Genomic DNA, 18776 nt, shown 5'->3' with positions numbered 1-18776 from the left:
GTTCTCCCCCCATGGTATAAACCCCTGTTTTCACTGTATTTGATTCCAGTACCCTGCATCTTGTATATACATTTTCCTAATTTGGGGAGGGGAAGGGAAAAAACAAAATGCTTAAATAGGAATACAGGTTGATTCATTGTAACAATGAGATGTACAAGACACTATGATGAAAACCAATTTTACAACTTGGGGGGGCTGTAGGAGGGAGGAGTTGGGGAGGTGGAGAGGGAAAGGATGGTAGGGGAAAACAAAGGAGGAGGTAACAATGCTCAATAGGAAATATACTCATTACCTTACTCATGTAACTGTAACCCCTCTGTACACTATTTTTACAATTAAAAAAAGTATTTTTTAAAAAGTCAGTTGTCATGTCCTATGGACAGGCCATGTGATGAGACATGGAGGCTTCTCACCCCCAGTCAGCAAGAGGGAGGGAGGAGGGAGGGAGGGAGGGAGGGAGGGAGGGAGAGAGAGAGAGAGAGAGAGAGAGAGAGAGAGAGAGAGAGAGAGAGAGAGAGAGAGAGAGAGAGAGAGAGAGAGAGAGAGAGAGAGAGAGATTGAGAATGAGAGAGAGAGAGTGAACACAAGCAAGAGCAGTCCTGGCTGAGACTTGAGATGACCAAAGCTCCTAATATCATTTTATCAAAGATTCGGTATCAGAGCCATACAGCTAGGTCAACTCTCAATTTCTTTCTTTTTTCCCTTTCCCTCCCTCCCTTTTTTCCTTCCTTCCTTCTTTCCTTCCTTCCTTCCTTCTTTCCCTCCCCCTTTCTTTTCTCTGTGCCGATACTGGGGCTTGAACTCAGGGGGCCTGGGATCTGTCCCTTAACTTTTTCACTCAAGGCTAGTGTTCTATCACTTGAGCCACAGCTTCACTTCCTGCTTTTTGCTGATTAATTGGACATGAGCGTCTCATGGACTTTCCTGTCCTGGAATGGCTTCAAGCTCCTGAGTGGTCAAGATTACAGGCCTGAGCTCCTTGCACATAGTTTTGCCCTTCTTTTCCCTTTCTGCTCTGCTCTGCTCAAGATTCTAAACTTGAGAAATAATTTTTCACATAAATAAGACAAAAGGTAATTGCAATGAATTACTGTTGATAATATGATGCCCATTAAAAATGCCTGAAGTGGAGCTTCAGGTAGAGCTCTAGACTTGAATGAAAAAGATAAGGGACAGCACTCAGGCACCTGTGAGTTCAAGACTCAGTACTGGCACACACACACACACACACACACACACACACACACACACACACACATCCTAAACCCAGATATAAAGCACCAATGGTACGATAGTATAAAATTTGACAGATTATGACCAAAGCTCTCAAACCTCAATGGCATGAACAATAAAAAGTTTATTTCTCAGCAGAGCTTTGTATTTGTCGTGGTCAGATGAGGCTCCTCTCTGGTCTTCTCCAAGTTGTCTTCACTGTAAATGGAGGTTTACCATGGCTGCCTCCTGACAAACTCTCCTTAACCGTGGCAGCAGGAAAGAGACTCTGTGTCATGTTCTGGAAGTTCAATGAGGCCTGACATTGACACTCATCAGTTGCTCTCAGAAACCACTGGCCATGGAAATGGAACTGTGGCTCAAGTGGTAAAGTGCCAGCCTTGAACAAAAATGTAAATGAAAGCTCAAGACTCTAAGGGTAAGCCACAGTTCTCACCACCCACCACCCTCAGCCAAATCATGGGCCAGAATGAGCCCATGGCCTGTCCCGGCCTGAAAAGACCAGGCGATGCCATGTCCCATGTGCCTGGAAGGAGAGAGAGACTGATGCTGGTGAGCACCAAAGACTATCACATGACCCATGCAGTCTATGGCTTGCTGTGTTTTTCTATTGCAGGCCTCATCAGAGAAAGGCGATGGCATATTTCATTACATTTTTCATGCTGGTTCTTAAAGAAGTAAAAAATTCCTTTCTTTCCAAAATTGGTCGTGACGTCTTTCTGATCAACAGAGTGAATCTGGGGATCTGTGAGGTAAATGAGGCCTTTGCCATTACCAGTCACCCAGCCTGAAAGAGAAAAGAATATATTCGTCTATAAATGGTAGCCACACATTTTAGAGGCAAAGAAAGAAAAATGCACACACATGCTTAAAGAGAGTCTTTAAAATTTGGGTTTCTACCGTGGTTGAAGGTTAGTAACTTAGGAGTTTTCGGCTGCCTTTTAAATTTTTAAGCTTAAGAAGGAGAATTGATTTTGCCACATTATATTTGTCATTTATGATCATCTCAAGGAATTAGTAGCAATAAAATGCACTTAGAATAATGACTAATATCACAATATTGAGCTGGGCACTGGTGGCTCATGCCTATACTTATAACTACTCAGGAAGCTGAGATCTGAGGATTGGGATTCAAAGCCATTCCAGGCGGGAAAGTCTTTGAGACTCTTATCTCTGATTAACCACCAGAAAACCTGAAGTGGAGCTGTGGCTCAAAGTGGTAGAGTGCTAGCCTTGAGCAAAAGAGCTCAGAGACAGTACTCAGACCATGAGTTCAAGCCCCATGACTGACCAAAAAAAAAATCACAATAGAATACTTATATCACAGTTTGGAAGTTCTTTAGTGCTTTAGCTGTCCTTAATTTATATATTCATCCATTCATTAGCGGGTATCCACGAAGTGTAGACACTGTACCAACAGAGTGTTGCTGGTGATGGATATGCAGTAGTAACAAGCTAGTCAAACATATTTGTACTCACTGAAATAAAGTTCTTGTAAAGTGGAGCAGATCAATAAACTATAATCAACTAAAACATAATGTGACAGATTATAAATGCTATAGATGGAAACAAAGTGGTCATTATTAGAAATAATTATAATAAATCTCATTTGTCATTTACATAAAGGGAAGAATGTTTGTTAGTAAGAATTCTTATGAGCTAGAGGCCAGTGGCTCACCCCCATAATCCTAGCTACTTAGAAGGCTGAGATCTAAGGATTATGGATTGAAGCCAACCCTGGGGTACAAATCAAGAGACTCTTATCTCCAATGAACCAACAAAAAGATAGAAGCAAAGGTATGGTTCAAGAGGTAGAGCACCAGCCCTGAGTAAAAAAGCTAAGTAGTAGTGAGAGGCTCAAAACAATTCTAAGTAGAATTGTAAAAACTCAAATATTGATGTAGATATTTTTTAAAAGTCAGACTTAAGTATATATAGTTTTCTATTTCATAATGATCTCAATTATGATACTCTGTATCATACTTGAAATAAGAATAAAGGGCTACAGAATAGAAAAAATGGATTTAAAAACACAATAATAGGAAATCTACATTAGTTTTTGTGGAGCCGCTAGAGGACTCCCTTCTCCACCCCCTCCGCTCCCCACTAATAATGCGATACTTTATAAACTTGTAAAAGTTAGACTTTTTTAAAAAAATTAAGTGGGGGGGGGCTGGGAAGGTGCCTCAGTGGTAGAGCACTTGCCTTGCATGCTTGAGGCCCTGGGTTCGATTCCTCACCACCACATAAGCAAAAAGAAAAAAGCCGGAAGTGGCACTGTGGCTCAAGTGGTAGAGCGCTAGCCTTGAGCTGAAGAGCTGAGGGACAGCACCCAGGCCCAGAGTTCAGGCCCCACGACCGGACCCCCCCCCCAAAAAAAAAATTAAGGGAATAATTTGCTACCTGCAAGAAAATCAATTGATTCTAACAGAATCCTACACACCAAATATTCTATTAAATAATGATTAATGAAGCTAATTATATATAAGTACTACTCAAAATAAATTGCATATAAGTGATATTCAAAATAAAATTCACAGTTTTACATACCCTGTAAATCAACCACAACATCTCTGTGATTAGAAAACTCATAAGAAAAATGGCCATAAGCCAAGCCATAATCTGTGGCTTTGTATTCTCTTTTTACCACTTTTGTGTTATTTGACAACTTTACAAAGTCTCCCAGTATATAAGGTTCCACGGTGATACATCCCTTTATTGTTTTGTCTTCTAAAAGCTGAAAAACAAAAATGAGATGTAGTATAGCATTATGGTTAAACTCCTGGCCTTTGGAGTTGAGTAGATCTCCATTTAAACTTATGCTCTGCCACTTAGTTGCTTTGTTATTTTAGACTTCAATTTCCTTATCTATGTAGTCAGTAAAATACTAATAATACCTTCCCTTTAGGTCTTTGAAAGGATAATATGTGAAAATGCAAGTAGAGTTGGAACTGAATAATGATAAATTAGATAGGTGTTTGTAGCTTAGCACTTGGTTGCAAAGAACGGGGCAAACAGATGTAAAATGAGATTTATGTGGCACATCTCTTCCTGGAAGTTCAGTGATAATGCAACAAAGTAAATAATGAAGAATAATAACTTGACCATGTGGGGCTGGGAAGGTGGCTCAGTGGTAGAGCGCTTACCTTGCATGCATGAGGCCCTGGGTTCGATTTCTCAGCACCACATAAGCAAAAAGAAAAAAGTCGAAAGTGGTGCTGTGGCTCAAGAGGTAAAGCACTAGCCTTGAGCTAAAGAGCTGAGGGACAGCGCCCAGGCCCAGAGTTCAGGCCCCACGACCAGATCAAACAAACAAACAAAAAAACAAACAAAAAAACAAATAACTTGACCATGTGAGATAAGATACCAGGATCAACTGATATTCAAATGTTCAACTTGGAAGATATAAAATGCATTATGGGGACATAGGGTCATAGTTCACACTCATCTGTCTAAGGAGATAGTGCTAATGAAGCTGATGAAGGAATTCTGGAACTGAGTTTATTGGGTTTTATCACAATGGTGGTGGATGCAGACAGTGTATGGATAGAAATCTAATCTAGCATATGTGTATAGGCCTGTTTAACCATTTCATTTCCTAAAAACCTCACCTGTAAAGCCAGGTACTGGTGGCTTACATCTGTCATCCTAGCTACTCGAGAGGTTGAGATCTGAGGATAAGGATTTAAAGCCTTCCCAGGCAGAAAAGTCCATGAGATTCTTATCTCCAGTTAGCCACCAGAAAACCAGAAGTGGAACTATGGCTCAAAGTGGTAGTATGCTACCTTGAGAGAAAAATCTAAGGGCCAACACCCAGGTCTTGAGTTCAAGACTTGTGACTGACAAAAACAGAAAAAAAAGAAAAGAAGCCTTACCAGTAATACTGCGGATGGAATATAGAATATTTGTGTTTGAATCTTTTGTTCATAGAGTCTCTTGTTAAATTCTGTCACATAGTGCTGTGCTGTCATCTGCCGCTCCACATCAATAAAATGGTGCCAGAGCTCCTTCTGCTCTTTGTATTCTTTCCCAACATATCTATGGATGGAGAAATCCACACAACACAATATGAAAGGGATCTTCTTTATTATAGAGTAAAAGAGAGAAGACAAAGTTATGCAAAAATGCTTGCTGTCATTTCCCCTGCCTTATTCAAATCAATATTAGTTATTGTGACTTGCAATTCAAATAATTCTGCAAGGGCACCTGGACCGTGAAACACACCCAATACTAACTGTCCCATAAAGATATGGCTGATGGAGGGAGGGTGTGGCCTGGGGCTGGTGGCTCACACCTGTAATCCTAGCTACTCAGGAGGCTGAGATCTAAGAAATCAGGTTTGAAGCAGCCTAGCCAGAAATGTCCATAAGACTTTTCCAGATTCTTTCTTTCAGTAGAAAGGCTGAAGTGGAGGTGTGGCTCAAGTGGTAGAGCAGCAGCCTTGAGAGAAAAAGCCAAGTGAGAGTGTAAGGCCTTGATTTCAAGCCCCATTACAGGCATGCACAAGCACACACACGTGTGCACACACACATACACACACAGAGAAAGTGGACACCTTATGTCTGCCACATTTTGCTGGTAAGCCACGGGCATCAGCACGGAGCATGCTTGGACTTTGAAGCCAGGTCTTTCTCATTGAAACACATCATTGAGTCAATCTGCAGTCTTCCTCCATCCCTCCCTCAAGTGATTATTTCATTCCTCCAAATTCTTATTTCCCACAAGCCCCTATTATGGGCACAACATATGCTAGTCCTGAGTGGTGTGTGTGTGTGTGTGTGTGTGTGTGTGTGTGTGTGTGTGTGTGTGTGTGTGTGTGTGTGTGTGTGTGTGTGTGTGTGTGTTGTGTGTGTATTAGTCCTTGGGCTTGAACTCAGAACCTGAGCACTGTGTCTGAGCCTTTTTGCTCAAGGCTACCACTTGAGCCACAGCTCCAACTTTTTGGAAGTTCATGGAGGTAAGTCTCCTAGTTTTTCCTGCCAGAGCTGGCCTCAAACCACAGTCACTGATCTCCTGAGTAGTTAGGATTTACAGGCATGAGCTACTGGGGCCTGGCCCTAAGAGTATTTAAAGAAAGCAGGAGATATATTTCAAGAGCTTATAACCCAGTTGGAGAGAGAAGATACAAGATGAAGTAAAACAATAAGTACTATAGTGAAGTTCAGACTTTCTATAAGCTGGTGTGAGTTTATGAGTGATAACACATGTGACTAGAGTGACCTCCAAAGGTCAAAGGGAACTGGCATATGGACCTCAGTGAGAGCGAACTCACACCAGAAGTTTCTGATTCCAATATGCAGTGGGATCTAAGGTGGTTAGTCTCTGAAGATCAGACAGGAAATATGACAGTGGAGTCTATAAAGGAGGAATCTAAGTGGCCTCAGAAAGCTGTGGAGGAGGGGCTGGGAAGGTGGCTCAGTGGTAGAGTGCTTGCCTTGCATGCCTGAGGCCCTGGGTTCGATTCCTCAGCACCACATAAGCAAAAAGAAAAAAGCCGGAAGTGGCGCTGTGGCTCAAGTGGTAGAGTGCTAGCCTTGAGCTGAAGAGCTGAGGGACAGTGCCCAGGCCCAGAGTTCAGGCCCCATGACCGGACCCAAAAAAGAAAAAAAGAAAAAAGCTGTGGAGGAGTAAATGTCCTTAGAGTAATTCGGTACTACCATAGTTCGTTCTATGTGGAAAGTCCCTGAGACCCAATTCAGAACTTTGCTTTGTTGATGGAGGCCCAGAGTTGTGTAATGGTACTGACGCATTTCTTCAACATGCTGCCAGTGGAATTGAGTCTAGGTAGGGGATGACCACTGTGAACACGGGACCATTCATTCTTCCCCTTGGCTCTTTTTTTTTCTGAGATTGTTCTATTTTTTCTTTGGTGAAGATCGGTTACTGGTAAACTCTTGTGGTCTGTTTTTCCCTCCTTTTAAACAGCAAATGTCTTTATTTTGTCTTCTGTGAAAGACAGTTTCAAGTACATGACTTCCATTATTTCAGACTTCAGCTGTTTCTTCTCAGAAATCAGTTATATGTCTAATGGATATTTTTTGTATGTAATCTGCTTTTGTTATGCTTTATTAACTGTTTTAAGATGGTTTCTTTATCCTTCATAGTCTGGTTTGACTACTATGTACTGCTCCTAAGAGTGGACTTATGATTTCCCTTCCTTCTTTTCCCTCTCCCTCCTTCCCTCCCTTCCTTCCTTCATTCCTTCCTTTTTCCTTCTTTCCTTCCTTGCTTCCTGTTTGTCCTCTGTTTCGTTTCCATTCCTACTTTCCTCAGGACTCAGTGTGATTCTTGTATTTGAAGGTGTTATTTGGCAATTCTGGAAAATGACCCTAAGTTTTCTATTTAGGTAGTGCTTTTGTTCTATTTGCTCTGTTATCTTCTTCTAATCAGACACTCTATTCTCTGAGTCTCTTATTTGCAATTTATTACTTATTTCAAACCCTCCTTGGAAGTTTCTCAGCATATCCATTTCCTAGGGAAAGTGATGTATGACAAGTGATGTATGACAAGTACACAAACTTGTCTTAAACAATACAAATGGATTTTCTTACAATTGTAGAGCTGGATGTTCATATCTATGTGTTAGTGGGTTCCGTGTGTCCTCTGGGGTCACTAAGGAAGGATCTGTTCAGGCCTTTCTCCTAACTTCTAGAATTTCCTTGTTTTATGCCAGCATAACTATAATTGCCACATGATAGTCACCCTGTCTGCATGCTTATCTCCAAATTTGTTTATATATAAATAAGTATACCAGTTATGTATTCCCTAGTAAGGTTAAGGATTCACTCTAATTTGGTATGACCTTATTTTAACTACATCTGACATGATTCTATTTCCACTTAGTATTGGGAACCTTATTGTTTGTTTGTTTGTTTTGTGTCAGTTGTGGGGCTTGAACTCGGGGCCTGGGTGCTGTCGCTGAGCTTTTTAGCTTAAGGCTAGAGCTTTGCCACTTTGAACACATAGTGCCACTTCAGGTTTTCTAATGGACATGGGTCTCATGGACTTTCCTGCCCATCTGGTTTTGAACTGTGAGCCTCAGATCTCAATTTCCTGAGTAGCTAGGATTACAGATGTGAGCCACTGGTGCCTGGCTTGGTTTTGGGAATTTTAACACATGTATCTGAGGGATGCTACTCCATTGTCATGTGTCATTCTACCACTTACATCTCTGCATCTCAGTTTCCTCATTCATAGGTGGGGACAATAATAGCACCTAACTCAAAAAGTTGAACAAGTATTAATTACATAGTGCATAAATCACTTCGAACAGGGCTTGGTACCTTGCCTGTGCTCTGTCGTGTGCTACTGTTATTGTAATAATCAACTTTTAAAGAGATATGTTTACTGTTTACCAAGAGTCTACTAAAGGGGTGACTTTGATCAAGAAGTACTTAACACTTATATGGACACAATAAATTATAATCTACTTGTTCAATCCTTTGAAGTTCAGAAAAAAAACAAGACTCAATCTTTTTTTCCTTCCCTTTTTTTGTCTTATATTATTTGGATTTAGGTAAAGAATAAGGTCAACAGCCAGGTGCCAGAGGCTCATGCCTATAATCCTAGCTATTAGAAGGCTGAGATCTGAGGATCATGGTTCAAAAGTCAACCTGGGGAGGAAAGTCCATGAGACTCTTATCTCCAAAAAAACCAGAAGTGGGGCTGTGGCTCAAGTGGTAGAGCGCTAGCCTTGAGCTGAAGAGCTGAGGGACAGTGCCCAGGCCCAGAGTTCAAGCCCCATGACTAACAAAAAAAGAAAAAAAAAGAATAAAGTCAACTTCAAAAGTTTCAGTAAGCTGGGTGCTGGTGGCTAATGCCTGTAATACTAGCAATTCAGGCAGCTGAGATCTGAGGATTACAGTTTGAAGCCAGCCTGGGCAGGAAAGTCTGTGAGACTCTTATCTCCAATTAACTACTCAGGAAGAGCTGGAAGTGGTGCTGCAGTTCAAGTGGTAGAGCACTAGTCTCAAGCACAAAAAGGCTCAGGGACAGTGCTTAGGCTTTAAGTTCTAGACCCCCTCTCCCCCCAAAAAAAGTTTCAGTGAATAAGTCATTTCTTTATTTATTTTTGACTTATAAGTCTTCAAAATTTATAAATAGTACAAAACTAGGCCTCACTCAGGTGGCCAAAAGCTGAGGATTGTAACTGGAAGCCAAAGAGGCAGGAAAGTCTTTTATTTCCAGTTACCCAACAAAAATCTGGAAGTGGAGCTGTCGCACAAGTGGTAGAACATCAATTTTGAATGATAAAGCTAAGGGACAGAGCATAGGCCCTGAGTGCAAGCCTCAGTGCTGGCACAAGAAAACAACAACAACAACAACAACAAGCCAAACAAACAAATAAATGAAAACAACAAGGGCTGGGAAGGTGGCTCAGTGGTAGAGCGCTTGCCTTGCATGCATGAGGCCCTGGGTTCGATTCCTCAGCACCACATAAGCAGAAAAAGCTGGAAGTGGCGCTGTGGCTCAAGTGGTAGAGTGCTAGCCTTGAGCTGAAGAGCTGAGGGACAGAGACCAGGCCCACAGTTCAGGCCCCACGTCCAGCAAAAAAAAAAAAAAAAGAAAGGAAAACAACAACAATTAACAAAAAAGCTAGGGCTCAAACCCAACGATGGTATCACTAATATTCAGGTGAGTTGTTATTTAACAATTTTAACCAGCCAACCTCACGTCTGTAATCCTAGCTACTCAGGAGGCTGAGGTCTGAGAATAGCAGTTCAAAGCCAGCCCGGGTAAGGAAACTCTGTGAGACTCTTATCTCCAATGAACCACCAGAAAACCAGAAGTAGTGCTGTGGCTCAAGTGGTAGAGTGCTAGCCTTGAGCTGAAGAGCTGAGGGACAGCGCCCAGGCCCAGAATTCATGACTCAAGAACCGACCAAGACCAAAAAAATTAACCAAGAATGATGGCAAAGCAGACAGGCACTTGTCTCTGGAGAGTGAGATGTTCAACGACCTTTCTGTCAAGGATGTAGCCACTGCTGAGTATATCTGAGTGGCTTTTGGTCACTCCCTTTGTGTGTAACTTTTGTCTACTGCTGCTCCCTCATGCTGCCTATCTCTACACTTATGTGAAAGGTGACAAACATAGCTGAACTTGCTTCATTCATGACCTCCACATATTTTTCTGACTTTTTTCTTATCTTACAGGTGATGTTCAAAATGTTTCCCACATTGAAGGCAAGTAGCTCATGCTAACTACCCAAGAGTCTCAGATCCAGGATCATGGTTCAAAGCCAGCCTGGATTAAATAAAACCATGAAATTTCATTTCCAAAATAACCAACCAAATGCAGGGGTAAAGGCATGTCTCTATCAGTAAAGCATCAGATGGGCAAGCAAACTTTGTGAGCACAAAGTCTTTGTGTTCAAACTCTGGTACTGGCAGATTGAAAGCTGAAATCGTGTACGACACAAACCACGCAGCAGCGTGGCTGACAGAACAGGGTCTTCAAGGCACTATCATTAATTAATAATACAGATGAAAAGAGTTTGTATTCGGACCTTTTTGTTTTTAAAGCATTTTCAGCATTTTTCAGAACTTCCTGTGTGGTTACTTAGCTGTAGGAAAGCTTAGCCCATTTTCCACTGGTAACGTAAATGTTTACAATACCTCCCCAGAGTTTCTTCCTGATGAAGATAATGAACCCAAAAAGCATTTCTTTGTTTGCCTTTCTTCTTCACATTCAGATAGTCACCCAAATACACAGCAGTTTCTTGGGCTGTCCACAATTCAGACTTTTTCGAATATTTTAATAAAAGAGCATCTGGAAATAAAAAAAACAAGGTGATTTTTTTTAGAAAGATGTCAGATTATGAATAATGCTCATAAATTTCTTATGATCTGGGAACCTCACATTGTTCTGTCAGGTCAGAGGGAAACAAATAATTTACCTAATAGACCCCTGACAACATCAGAGATCCTAAGTTACATAGTGAAGCATCTCCCTACAGCTGTACAAAGATGTGAATTCAATTGAAAAAGAAAAAGAGGAGATAGGAAGAAGTCTCTCCATGCTAACGGAAAGAAGAAGATCATTAAGCAGAAGAACATCTTTTCTAGGGGAAGACCTACATGAACTTTTTTTGGGGGAGTTATACTTCATTATTATTATAAAGGTTTACAGTTACATAACTCAGGTAATGTACCAACAGGAATATTAATAAAGGGATGTAATTTGGTGCCCAAGTTAAAATTCAGTGAACAAAGACATCTGGTGTCTGGATTGTGATAGTGAAGGGAAGAATGGGAGACTCAGGAGACAAAATACTTAAAAGACACCTGCAAGTGTGAGAAGGGAATGGTTTGCATTGGGGAGACAGTGAACAGGATTGAGTGATCAGAAGAAGCTGAGATGGAAATGGAAGGTGAACCGCTTGTCCCTTCCACACTCAGGGAGGGTGGCAAATACAGAGAAAAGACAAGAAAGAGTTCTTTTTTCCACTTGTTCTATTCCCATAACTTCTGGAATTGGTTCCCTCTACTGCGCTTCTCATCTATACATTGATAAACAATAACAGTAAATATCAATAGAGCAATTACCCAACTATAAGAAATATGATTTTGAAATTTCAGCACCTTACAGTAGTAGGGGAATGCTACTACTAGGGAATATTAGTTTTCATAGTGGTGACCTGATCTTGTGTTTTGATCTGAGTTCAAAGCCATGAGCAAATCGCTGGAGTACTTTGAAGCAGAAGTTTTCAACATTGGATCAGCAAGGATGAGCTCCTAAAATAATTGATGTTGTCATCACTGACCCAGGTCTATTGGATGTGTTCTCTGGGATGAAAGATCTCCAAGGAATTCTCACTTGGTGCTAAAAGTAAGGATTAATACTTAGAGCTGGGAGGTGGTGGCTCACACCTGTAAACCTAGCTACACAGGAGCTGAGATCTAAGGATTGAGATTTGAAGCCAACCCAGTCAGGAAAATCCATGAGACTCTTATCTCCAATTAACCAGCAAAAATCCAGAGTGAAACTGGATTCAAGTGGTAGAGCACCAGCCTTGAGCAGAAAATCTCTGGGATAGCACCCAGGCCCTGAGTTCAAGTACCAGCACACACACACACACACACACACACACACACACACACACACACACACACACACACACACACAGAATTACTATTTAATATCCATTGCTAAGTAATCCATGTAGTTAATTTTTTCTGAGACACACTTTTGAACAATTTTCTCATTTGAATAATTCTGTTACATATGATTCTCTGGGCTTAAAAGAATAACTTGTCTTTCTCCAGCTTCTTCACCACTGAGCAACTGGCTTCAGCCTCCTGATTTTGGTAGAAGTCACAACTGATTGCAACTATAAGAATGCTGTGGTCAGAACATTTGGGTCTTCTCAAATTTTACATGTTGAGCCGGGCGCTGGTGGCTCACGCCTGTAATCCTAGCTACTCAGGAAGCTGAGATCTGAGGATCGTGGTTCAAAGCCAGCCCGGGCAGGAGAGACCGTGAGACTCCTATCTCCAATAAACCACCAGAAAACCGGAAGTGGCGCTGTAGCTCAAGTGGTAGAGCGCTCACCTTGAGCTGAAGAGCTGAGGGACAGCGCCCAGGCCCAGAGTTCAAGCCCCACGACCAACAAAAAAAAAAAAAAAATTACATGTTGAAATCCTAACCTCAAAGGTAATGGTATTGGGAGGGAGGGCTCTCTGGGAGAGACGAATGCATCATGAGGAAGTCCCCAGCCCCTCCCACCTTGGGAAGATACACAGAAAACTCTCTATCTATGTACCAGAAGTCTCTATCTCACCAGACACCCAAACTTTCTGTCTCTTAGCATTAGACTTCCTAGCATTCTTAGAATTTATGAGGAACAAATTCCACATGTTTATCATCCACCCAGTTAATGATATTTTGCTATAGCATGCCAAACAAACTAAGGCAAGGTGTAGCCTGATAGATTCATGGATTGGCAAGAAATTGCTTAGGGTGGACAAGTATGGAAATCTCTGCCCACAGGATGCTATCCTCCTAGAATGATGGCTGGGGTGGGGTGGGGGAGGAAAGGGAGGGTGCAAAACAAGTTGGCTAGTTTTGTTCAAATCCTCTGAGATCCCAGCTCCCTTTCTGTCTAATGTGACTGTATAGAAAACTTCCAATATCTTATGATTGGCCTGAGCCAATCTTTATTCTTGGCAATCATTAGGATCCTTTACACAAAAAGTGGAGGGGTCAGGTAACCTACACTTTTCACTATGTACTCACAGACAATAGTGTTACTTTCATGAGCTTTAAGTGATCTACACAAACTCTTCAGAAGCCCCCAAACATAGATGTTCCATGAAGCCGTGCCACCCAAAAACATGGTACTTACTGTGTGCCCGCTGGAGTTGGCAGGGCTTAAAAACTCCTGTATTCTCCAGTCTCTGCAGTAGCCAATCCTGTCTCACTCCTGCCAGCAGTTTTTCAAAGTCATCAGATTGCAGGGTTCGAGCCTCCAGGGTCTCTTCCTTGGTGATTCCTGGCACTGAAACAGAAGAACTTCTACTGGACTTTAGAAAGGACCATGAGTTGTCCCCTTCTGAAGAACCACTGGAAAATGCAGGTGATTTCAGCCACCAGAAAGGGGTTGAGCTGGAGTTCTGGCTGCAGTTGAGCGGGATTACAGCTTCTTTCCCTTCCTCCGTGGTGGTGCAGTCCTCACTGATGCCAGGGAAGGAAGCGTTCCCACTTAGACAGGATTTGAAGGTGTCAGGTCTTGGAACAGAGAATTGCATCACCATGAATGGTCTACAAAGTCCATGTTCACCAATGGAGCAGACACCTGTGCTGGCAAGCAGCTGACCCTCCTCATCCTCTGTTGTGGCATCAGGGTCAATTTTCTGATCTTCAACTGAGCCACCATTCTTTCCTGAGTCAAGATTCTGGGCAGGCCAATGAGGACTGAAGGAGCTAGACACCAACCTGCATTGGTTGCCCTGAGCACTGCCCATGACTGCTTGGAAGCCTAAGGACCCATCTTCTGTATGTTCAGCTGTTTCTCCTTCCGGGTCAACCCAGGATGGATTCTCTGTAAATAGAGAGTCTTTGAATCTTGCAGTGAGTTCTTTTCCCTTCTCTTCCCTGTGCCAGTTTCTGAAGTCACCATTTGGCTTTGGAAAAACATCAATTTTTTCAAAAGCTTCTTCTTCTTGGACAGATGGGTATCTGGTCAGGTACTTGCACCTGCCATTACCCAGTGAAAGGCAAGAAACGGAAGTGCTGGAAGGTCTGCAGTGAGCTGAAGAACTTCCAGGTCCTTCAGGTCTGACTTCCGGGATACGGTTTTGTCCTCCTTCTAATAATCCTGGGCTAGAGGCCAGACAAGTGTTTGTGGTGTTGCAAGTGTTTGTTGTTGTTGTCAGGGGCATCTGTGTGTGTAGCTGACTCTGAGAAGCCTCTAAATGGTCAACTTTGGTTCCCTGGAGAGAGAGATCAGGAGATGGTGGAGACAATAAGTGCATAGGTCTTCTGTCCTTGTCATTCTCCACCTCCAGCTCCTCAGACAATGCAGTCGAACACTGAGTATCAACAAGATGGTCTTCTTTGCTGCACTCTTGTCTCACGGACTTATCTTCCACATGGTAATTTACTTCCTCCCAGCTCGTAGAAGAACTAAGCCCGGAGAACTTGCTCCAAGAACTGGAGTTCTGGCTGTCACTCTGGGACTTGTTCAAAACATCTCTCCTCCCATTGCTCTGGTCAGGCGGCTCAGTCTCAGTCTCCATCCCTTGATCCAGGGAGACTCGGAATGCATCAGAATGGGTCCAGTTTCTCCTTTCTGCCCTTCTGAGCCTCTCCCGACCTTCCTCAGCCATTATGGAGGAGTTCATTCCCCTGCTTTCTTGAGAGCATGGGTTGTCTTGTGTCATACTCACTGTATCCATGGATTTTGTTTCTGTTTTTAGAGCAGTGACACAGACTCCTGTTTTTGTGTCTTTCTGTTGGTCTTTCTTGCTTCCACAGCTGCTTTCAAAAACCTCACACACTGAAGTATGGTGCTGTGAATAGGCCTCAAGGATTTTTTGGAAATCCACTTGCCCATGCAAGATCGGTTTATCCAATCTACTCTTGAAACTCTCTGGAACGTAAGATCTGTCATCTAAATTTGAGAAACTTTGGACATGGAAAAGATCCTTCACCTGCCTGATAGCAGTCATGATTTCCCGAGAGAGGGCTTCTCTGTCCTGACTTCTGGAGGAAGTGCCAAAGAAATACAGCTTCCCCATGGCTGTGAGGCAGAGTTCATTTGCCGCACACACGGCCACCGTCTCTCCGTGCAGTCTTCGGTGCACTATGGTGAGACCCAAGGCGGCTTTGATGAAGCTGTGAAGCTCTTGTTTGCCAGTCACTGGCTCATCATGCTTCTTGCTCAGGAGGCCAATCTCAAAGGCCTCTTGGGCTGCACACAGATACGCATTTTTCATGCCTGCAGGGCAGTCACGAGAACTAGCGAAGGACAACAAGCATGTGCCACGGATGTTCTAAAGAAAATACCAAATGCAAAATGAGATGTTGAATGGGAAACGAAGTGAACCAGGACAAACTCTCCATTGCTAGAGGACAATCCTTAGAAATATTTTAGGAAATGAAACAGCCCACAAATAGTCTAAGGAAGATGAGCAAACACCGAGACCTGTTGAAGAATAGAAAGAATGGCCTGGAATGTAAGTATTAGTTAATACGAATGGGTAAGAAATTATCTTTAGCTACCATCTAGCTGTAACCCTTATGATGTGTGTGTGTGTGTGTGTGTGTGTGTGTGTGTGTGTGTGTGTGTGTGTGTGTGTGTGTGTGTGTGTGTGTGTGTGTGTGTGTGCATGCACCAGTCTTGAACTTGAACTCAGGAACTGGACATTGTCCCTGAGCATTTTTGCTCACGGCTAACAGCATTCTACCACTTGAGTCACAGCTGTAATTCTGGCTCTTTGGTGGTTAATTGGATACAAGAGTCTCATGGACTCTCTTGCCCAAGCTGGCTTTAAGTCACGATCTTTAGATCCCAGTCTCCTGAGAGGCTAGGATTACAGGTGTGAGCCATCATTGCCTGACTCCTGATGTTTTTTGATTAAAGATGGTGGATTTGTGGTCATTACTGAGGTTTGCGTGTGCATATTTTTGATCCTAAGTTGGTTGACTTTGTAGACATAGAACCTCTGGATGTGGAAGGCTAATGGTATTTCAAAATAAAAGAATTCTCAGTGCACCAGTCTCAGAGATTTGCTGTTAATAGATCTAGCGTAGAGTCTAGGCATGTGTATTTTGAAAAGGCTCTTTGGGCTTATTCTCTGTGTTGCCAGGCTTGAGAACCATTGTTTTAGAACTAGCAACATTATACACTTGGGCTGAATTAGCTACCAAAAAGACATGGCCATTCTGACTGTCTGCTCTTTTCTCCAGGTTGAGTCTTAGCACAATCGCCAACCATGAGGCCCAAATCTCCTTTAGGTGACACCTTTCCCTCCCCCTGGCTGCCTGTTAGAGTCCCCAGGGGCTGGGGCCCCAGAAGAGCCGCAGTCTATTTACCACAGCTGTGAGCACAAACAGAGGTGTGTAGGCACTGAAGGCAGCCGCTAGCTTGCAGGCTTCTGCCGCCGACAGCAATTGGTGATCAAACTCCTTGAGCAAGCCCTGCGAGACACAGAAGAAAGGAATCAGCAATCATTACTTATCAATGAACAACATCGTGGGATGAAATGTCTTTGTTTACTTCTCAAGATTCTGAAGGATTCCTTACTCCTCACTGGAAACCTGTCAGAAAATACTAAGCAAGACTAAGTGGGTCTTGATTAAAAACTCCAGAACACTGACTATTCTTTCTCCCAGCATCTCCCTCCCACCCCCCTCCTCCATCTACATTCTAAAGAGGGCTACTATGTGCAAAGTAAGCCAGACAGGCTTCTGGCGTCTCTGAAAAATGTGGTAGTCTTGGTTCTCATGACATTTTGCAACCCCAATCAACTATTTCAGTGTTATTCTTGAGGATTCGTTCATTTAGTCAGTATCTCCATGGGACAGGCACTGTTGTAGACTCTGAGGGGAGATGGACAGTGGCTTACTATGTTGACAGAGACAGACTGTTACCCACAAAATAAGTAAAATAGATAGCATCAAGTGGTGGTAAGTGTTCTGGGGAAAAATAAAGTGGAAAAGGGATTCAAGAGGTACTGGAAATTTGTGACTGATTAATTAATATTAATGTGGTATCAGGGCTCCTGTCAGGAGCTTGCTTTGGCTTATAAGCCCTCCCAGCTGGCATTCTACCAATTGAGCCTCACCTCCAGACTAATGTGTTCTTGACTTTTCTGCCTGGGATGGCTTCGAACTGTCATCCTCCAGATCTCAGCCTCCTGAGTAGATAGGACTCAGGTATGAATCACTAGTGTCTAACTTAAAAATCTCTAATTCTGAACCATCATCAGTAACAAGTTCACTGAACAAAGGACATAAACTTTTTTGTTTTCATTTGAGAATAGAAGTAGCAACTCCATGAGATTCATATGACTAAGAGCAAGGTGTGCTTGTTACACTAATGTGGAGTAGGTTACTATTGTCCTTTTGGGTATTTAATAAAGGGACAGTAGATATGATATGAAAATAATCTTAGTTTCAATGCTGCCTGGACAGAGTTCAATGTTATTGCCAATGCTCCAGGTTCTGCTTCGAGATTTTTCTCCTACTAGCTGGGAAAACTAGAGGTTTGTTAGTTTTCTAGACCATGGATCACGTTTTTTTGTAAGCTAGGAATGATACATTCTGTTCTATCTTATAAGGTATGTATGGATAGCCACATGGTTTTTGAGCAGTAGGATAATAAATAAATACTCATAGTCATTACTATTAAGGGTAAGAATATTGGAATAAATGACTGATGCATGATTTGAATAGATGGTAAAAGGTTTCAAAATTCCTCTATCATCAAGATGGCCCACGTTTGGATGCTGAATTTTGCGATCATTTGAAAAGAAATAAACGGAACTCAAAATCACTTTGATGATATTCATTCATTCATTCATTCACTAGGACTTTTTCAAGTGTCCGCTGTGTGATTTTCTACTAGGTGCTAGATAGGTTTAGTTACATTATTCTAGGCGAGCTTATGTGCTCCCAACCCCCACTCTCCTGGGAAAGTAATTGACTAACCAGCACCAAAAGTAATGTTGACAGTTGTACAAGGGAACAGTATGAATTGCTTTGTCACCATTATGAACCATATATTTGACAAACAATGACTACCAGGTTAATCCGTGGATTGTTTTTAAACCTTTCATAATCATTCTTGCTCATGGAAACAAAGATGTCTGCCAAGATACCAAGGGATGTGGAGATGCCCTGTAAGAGAAAACAAATGCATCAGATTAGAATTTAGAGTTGACTATTGCTCTTATCTATGGCCGAAAGGCAATGATTAACCTCCCACCTGAACCACTTGCCTATTACCCTATTACTGCTATGATCTGGGAAATGCTTCAGAACTGATGTCACTGGCTTATGGACCAACTAAAAACAATGACATTTCTTAGTTGGGTTTCATT

General features: G+C 42.3%; 1 protein-coding gene across 3 annotated transcripts in view; it reads right to left on the bottom strand.

The window, feature by feature from the left end:
• Positions 1 to 755: 755 nt before the first annotated feature.
• Positions 756 to 18776, bottom strand: part of Alpk1 (alpha kinase 1) — a 98084-nt gene continuing 80063 nt past the window's right edge. For 2 of the 3 annotated variants that reach the window (XM_070022472.1, XM_070022470.1), the window contains exons 9-15: positions 18478 to 18573; positions 16768 to 16872; positions 13577 to 15725; positions 10848 to 11001; positions 5109 to 5271; positions 3784 to 3970; positions 756 to 2020 (exon numbers count right to left, since the gene is read on the bottom strand). In XM_070022472.1, coding sequence (XP_069878573.1) covers positions 1821 to 2020; positions 3784 to 3970; positions 5109 to 5271; positions 10848 to 11001; positions 13577 to 15725; positions 16768 to 16872; positions 18478 to 18573 — 3054 coding nt within the window. In that variant the 3' untranslated portion in view covers positions 756 to 1820. The remainder of the gene's footprint in view (positions 2021 to 3783; positions 3971 to 5108; positions 5272 to 10847; positions 11002 to 13576; positions 15726 to 16767; positions 16873 to 18477; positions 18574 to 18776) is intronic. The other variant, XM_070022473.1, reaches the window with a different exon arrangement.

The sequence above is a fragment of the Dipodomys merriami genome, unplaced genomic scaffold (assembly GCF_024711535.1).
Source record: "Dipodomys merriami isolate MVZ:Mamm:240054 unplaced genomic scaffold, mDipMer1.0.p SCAF_15, whole genome shotgun sequence".
Classification (NCBI taxonomy): Eukaryota; Metazoa; Chordata; class Mammalia; order Rodentia; family Heteromyidae; genus Dipodomys; species Dipodomys merriami.
Note: the sequence above shows the minus strand (reverse complement) of the source record. Positions and strands in the feature narration are given on the sequence as shown.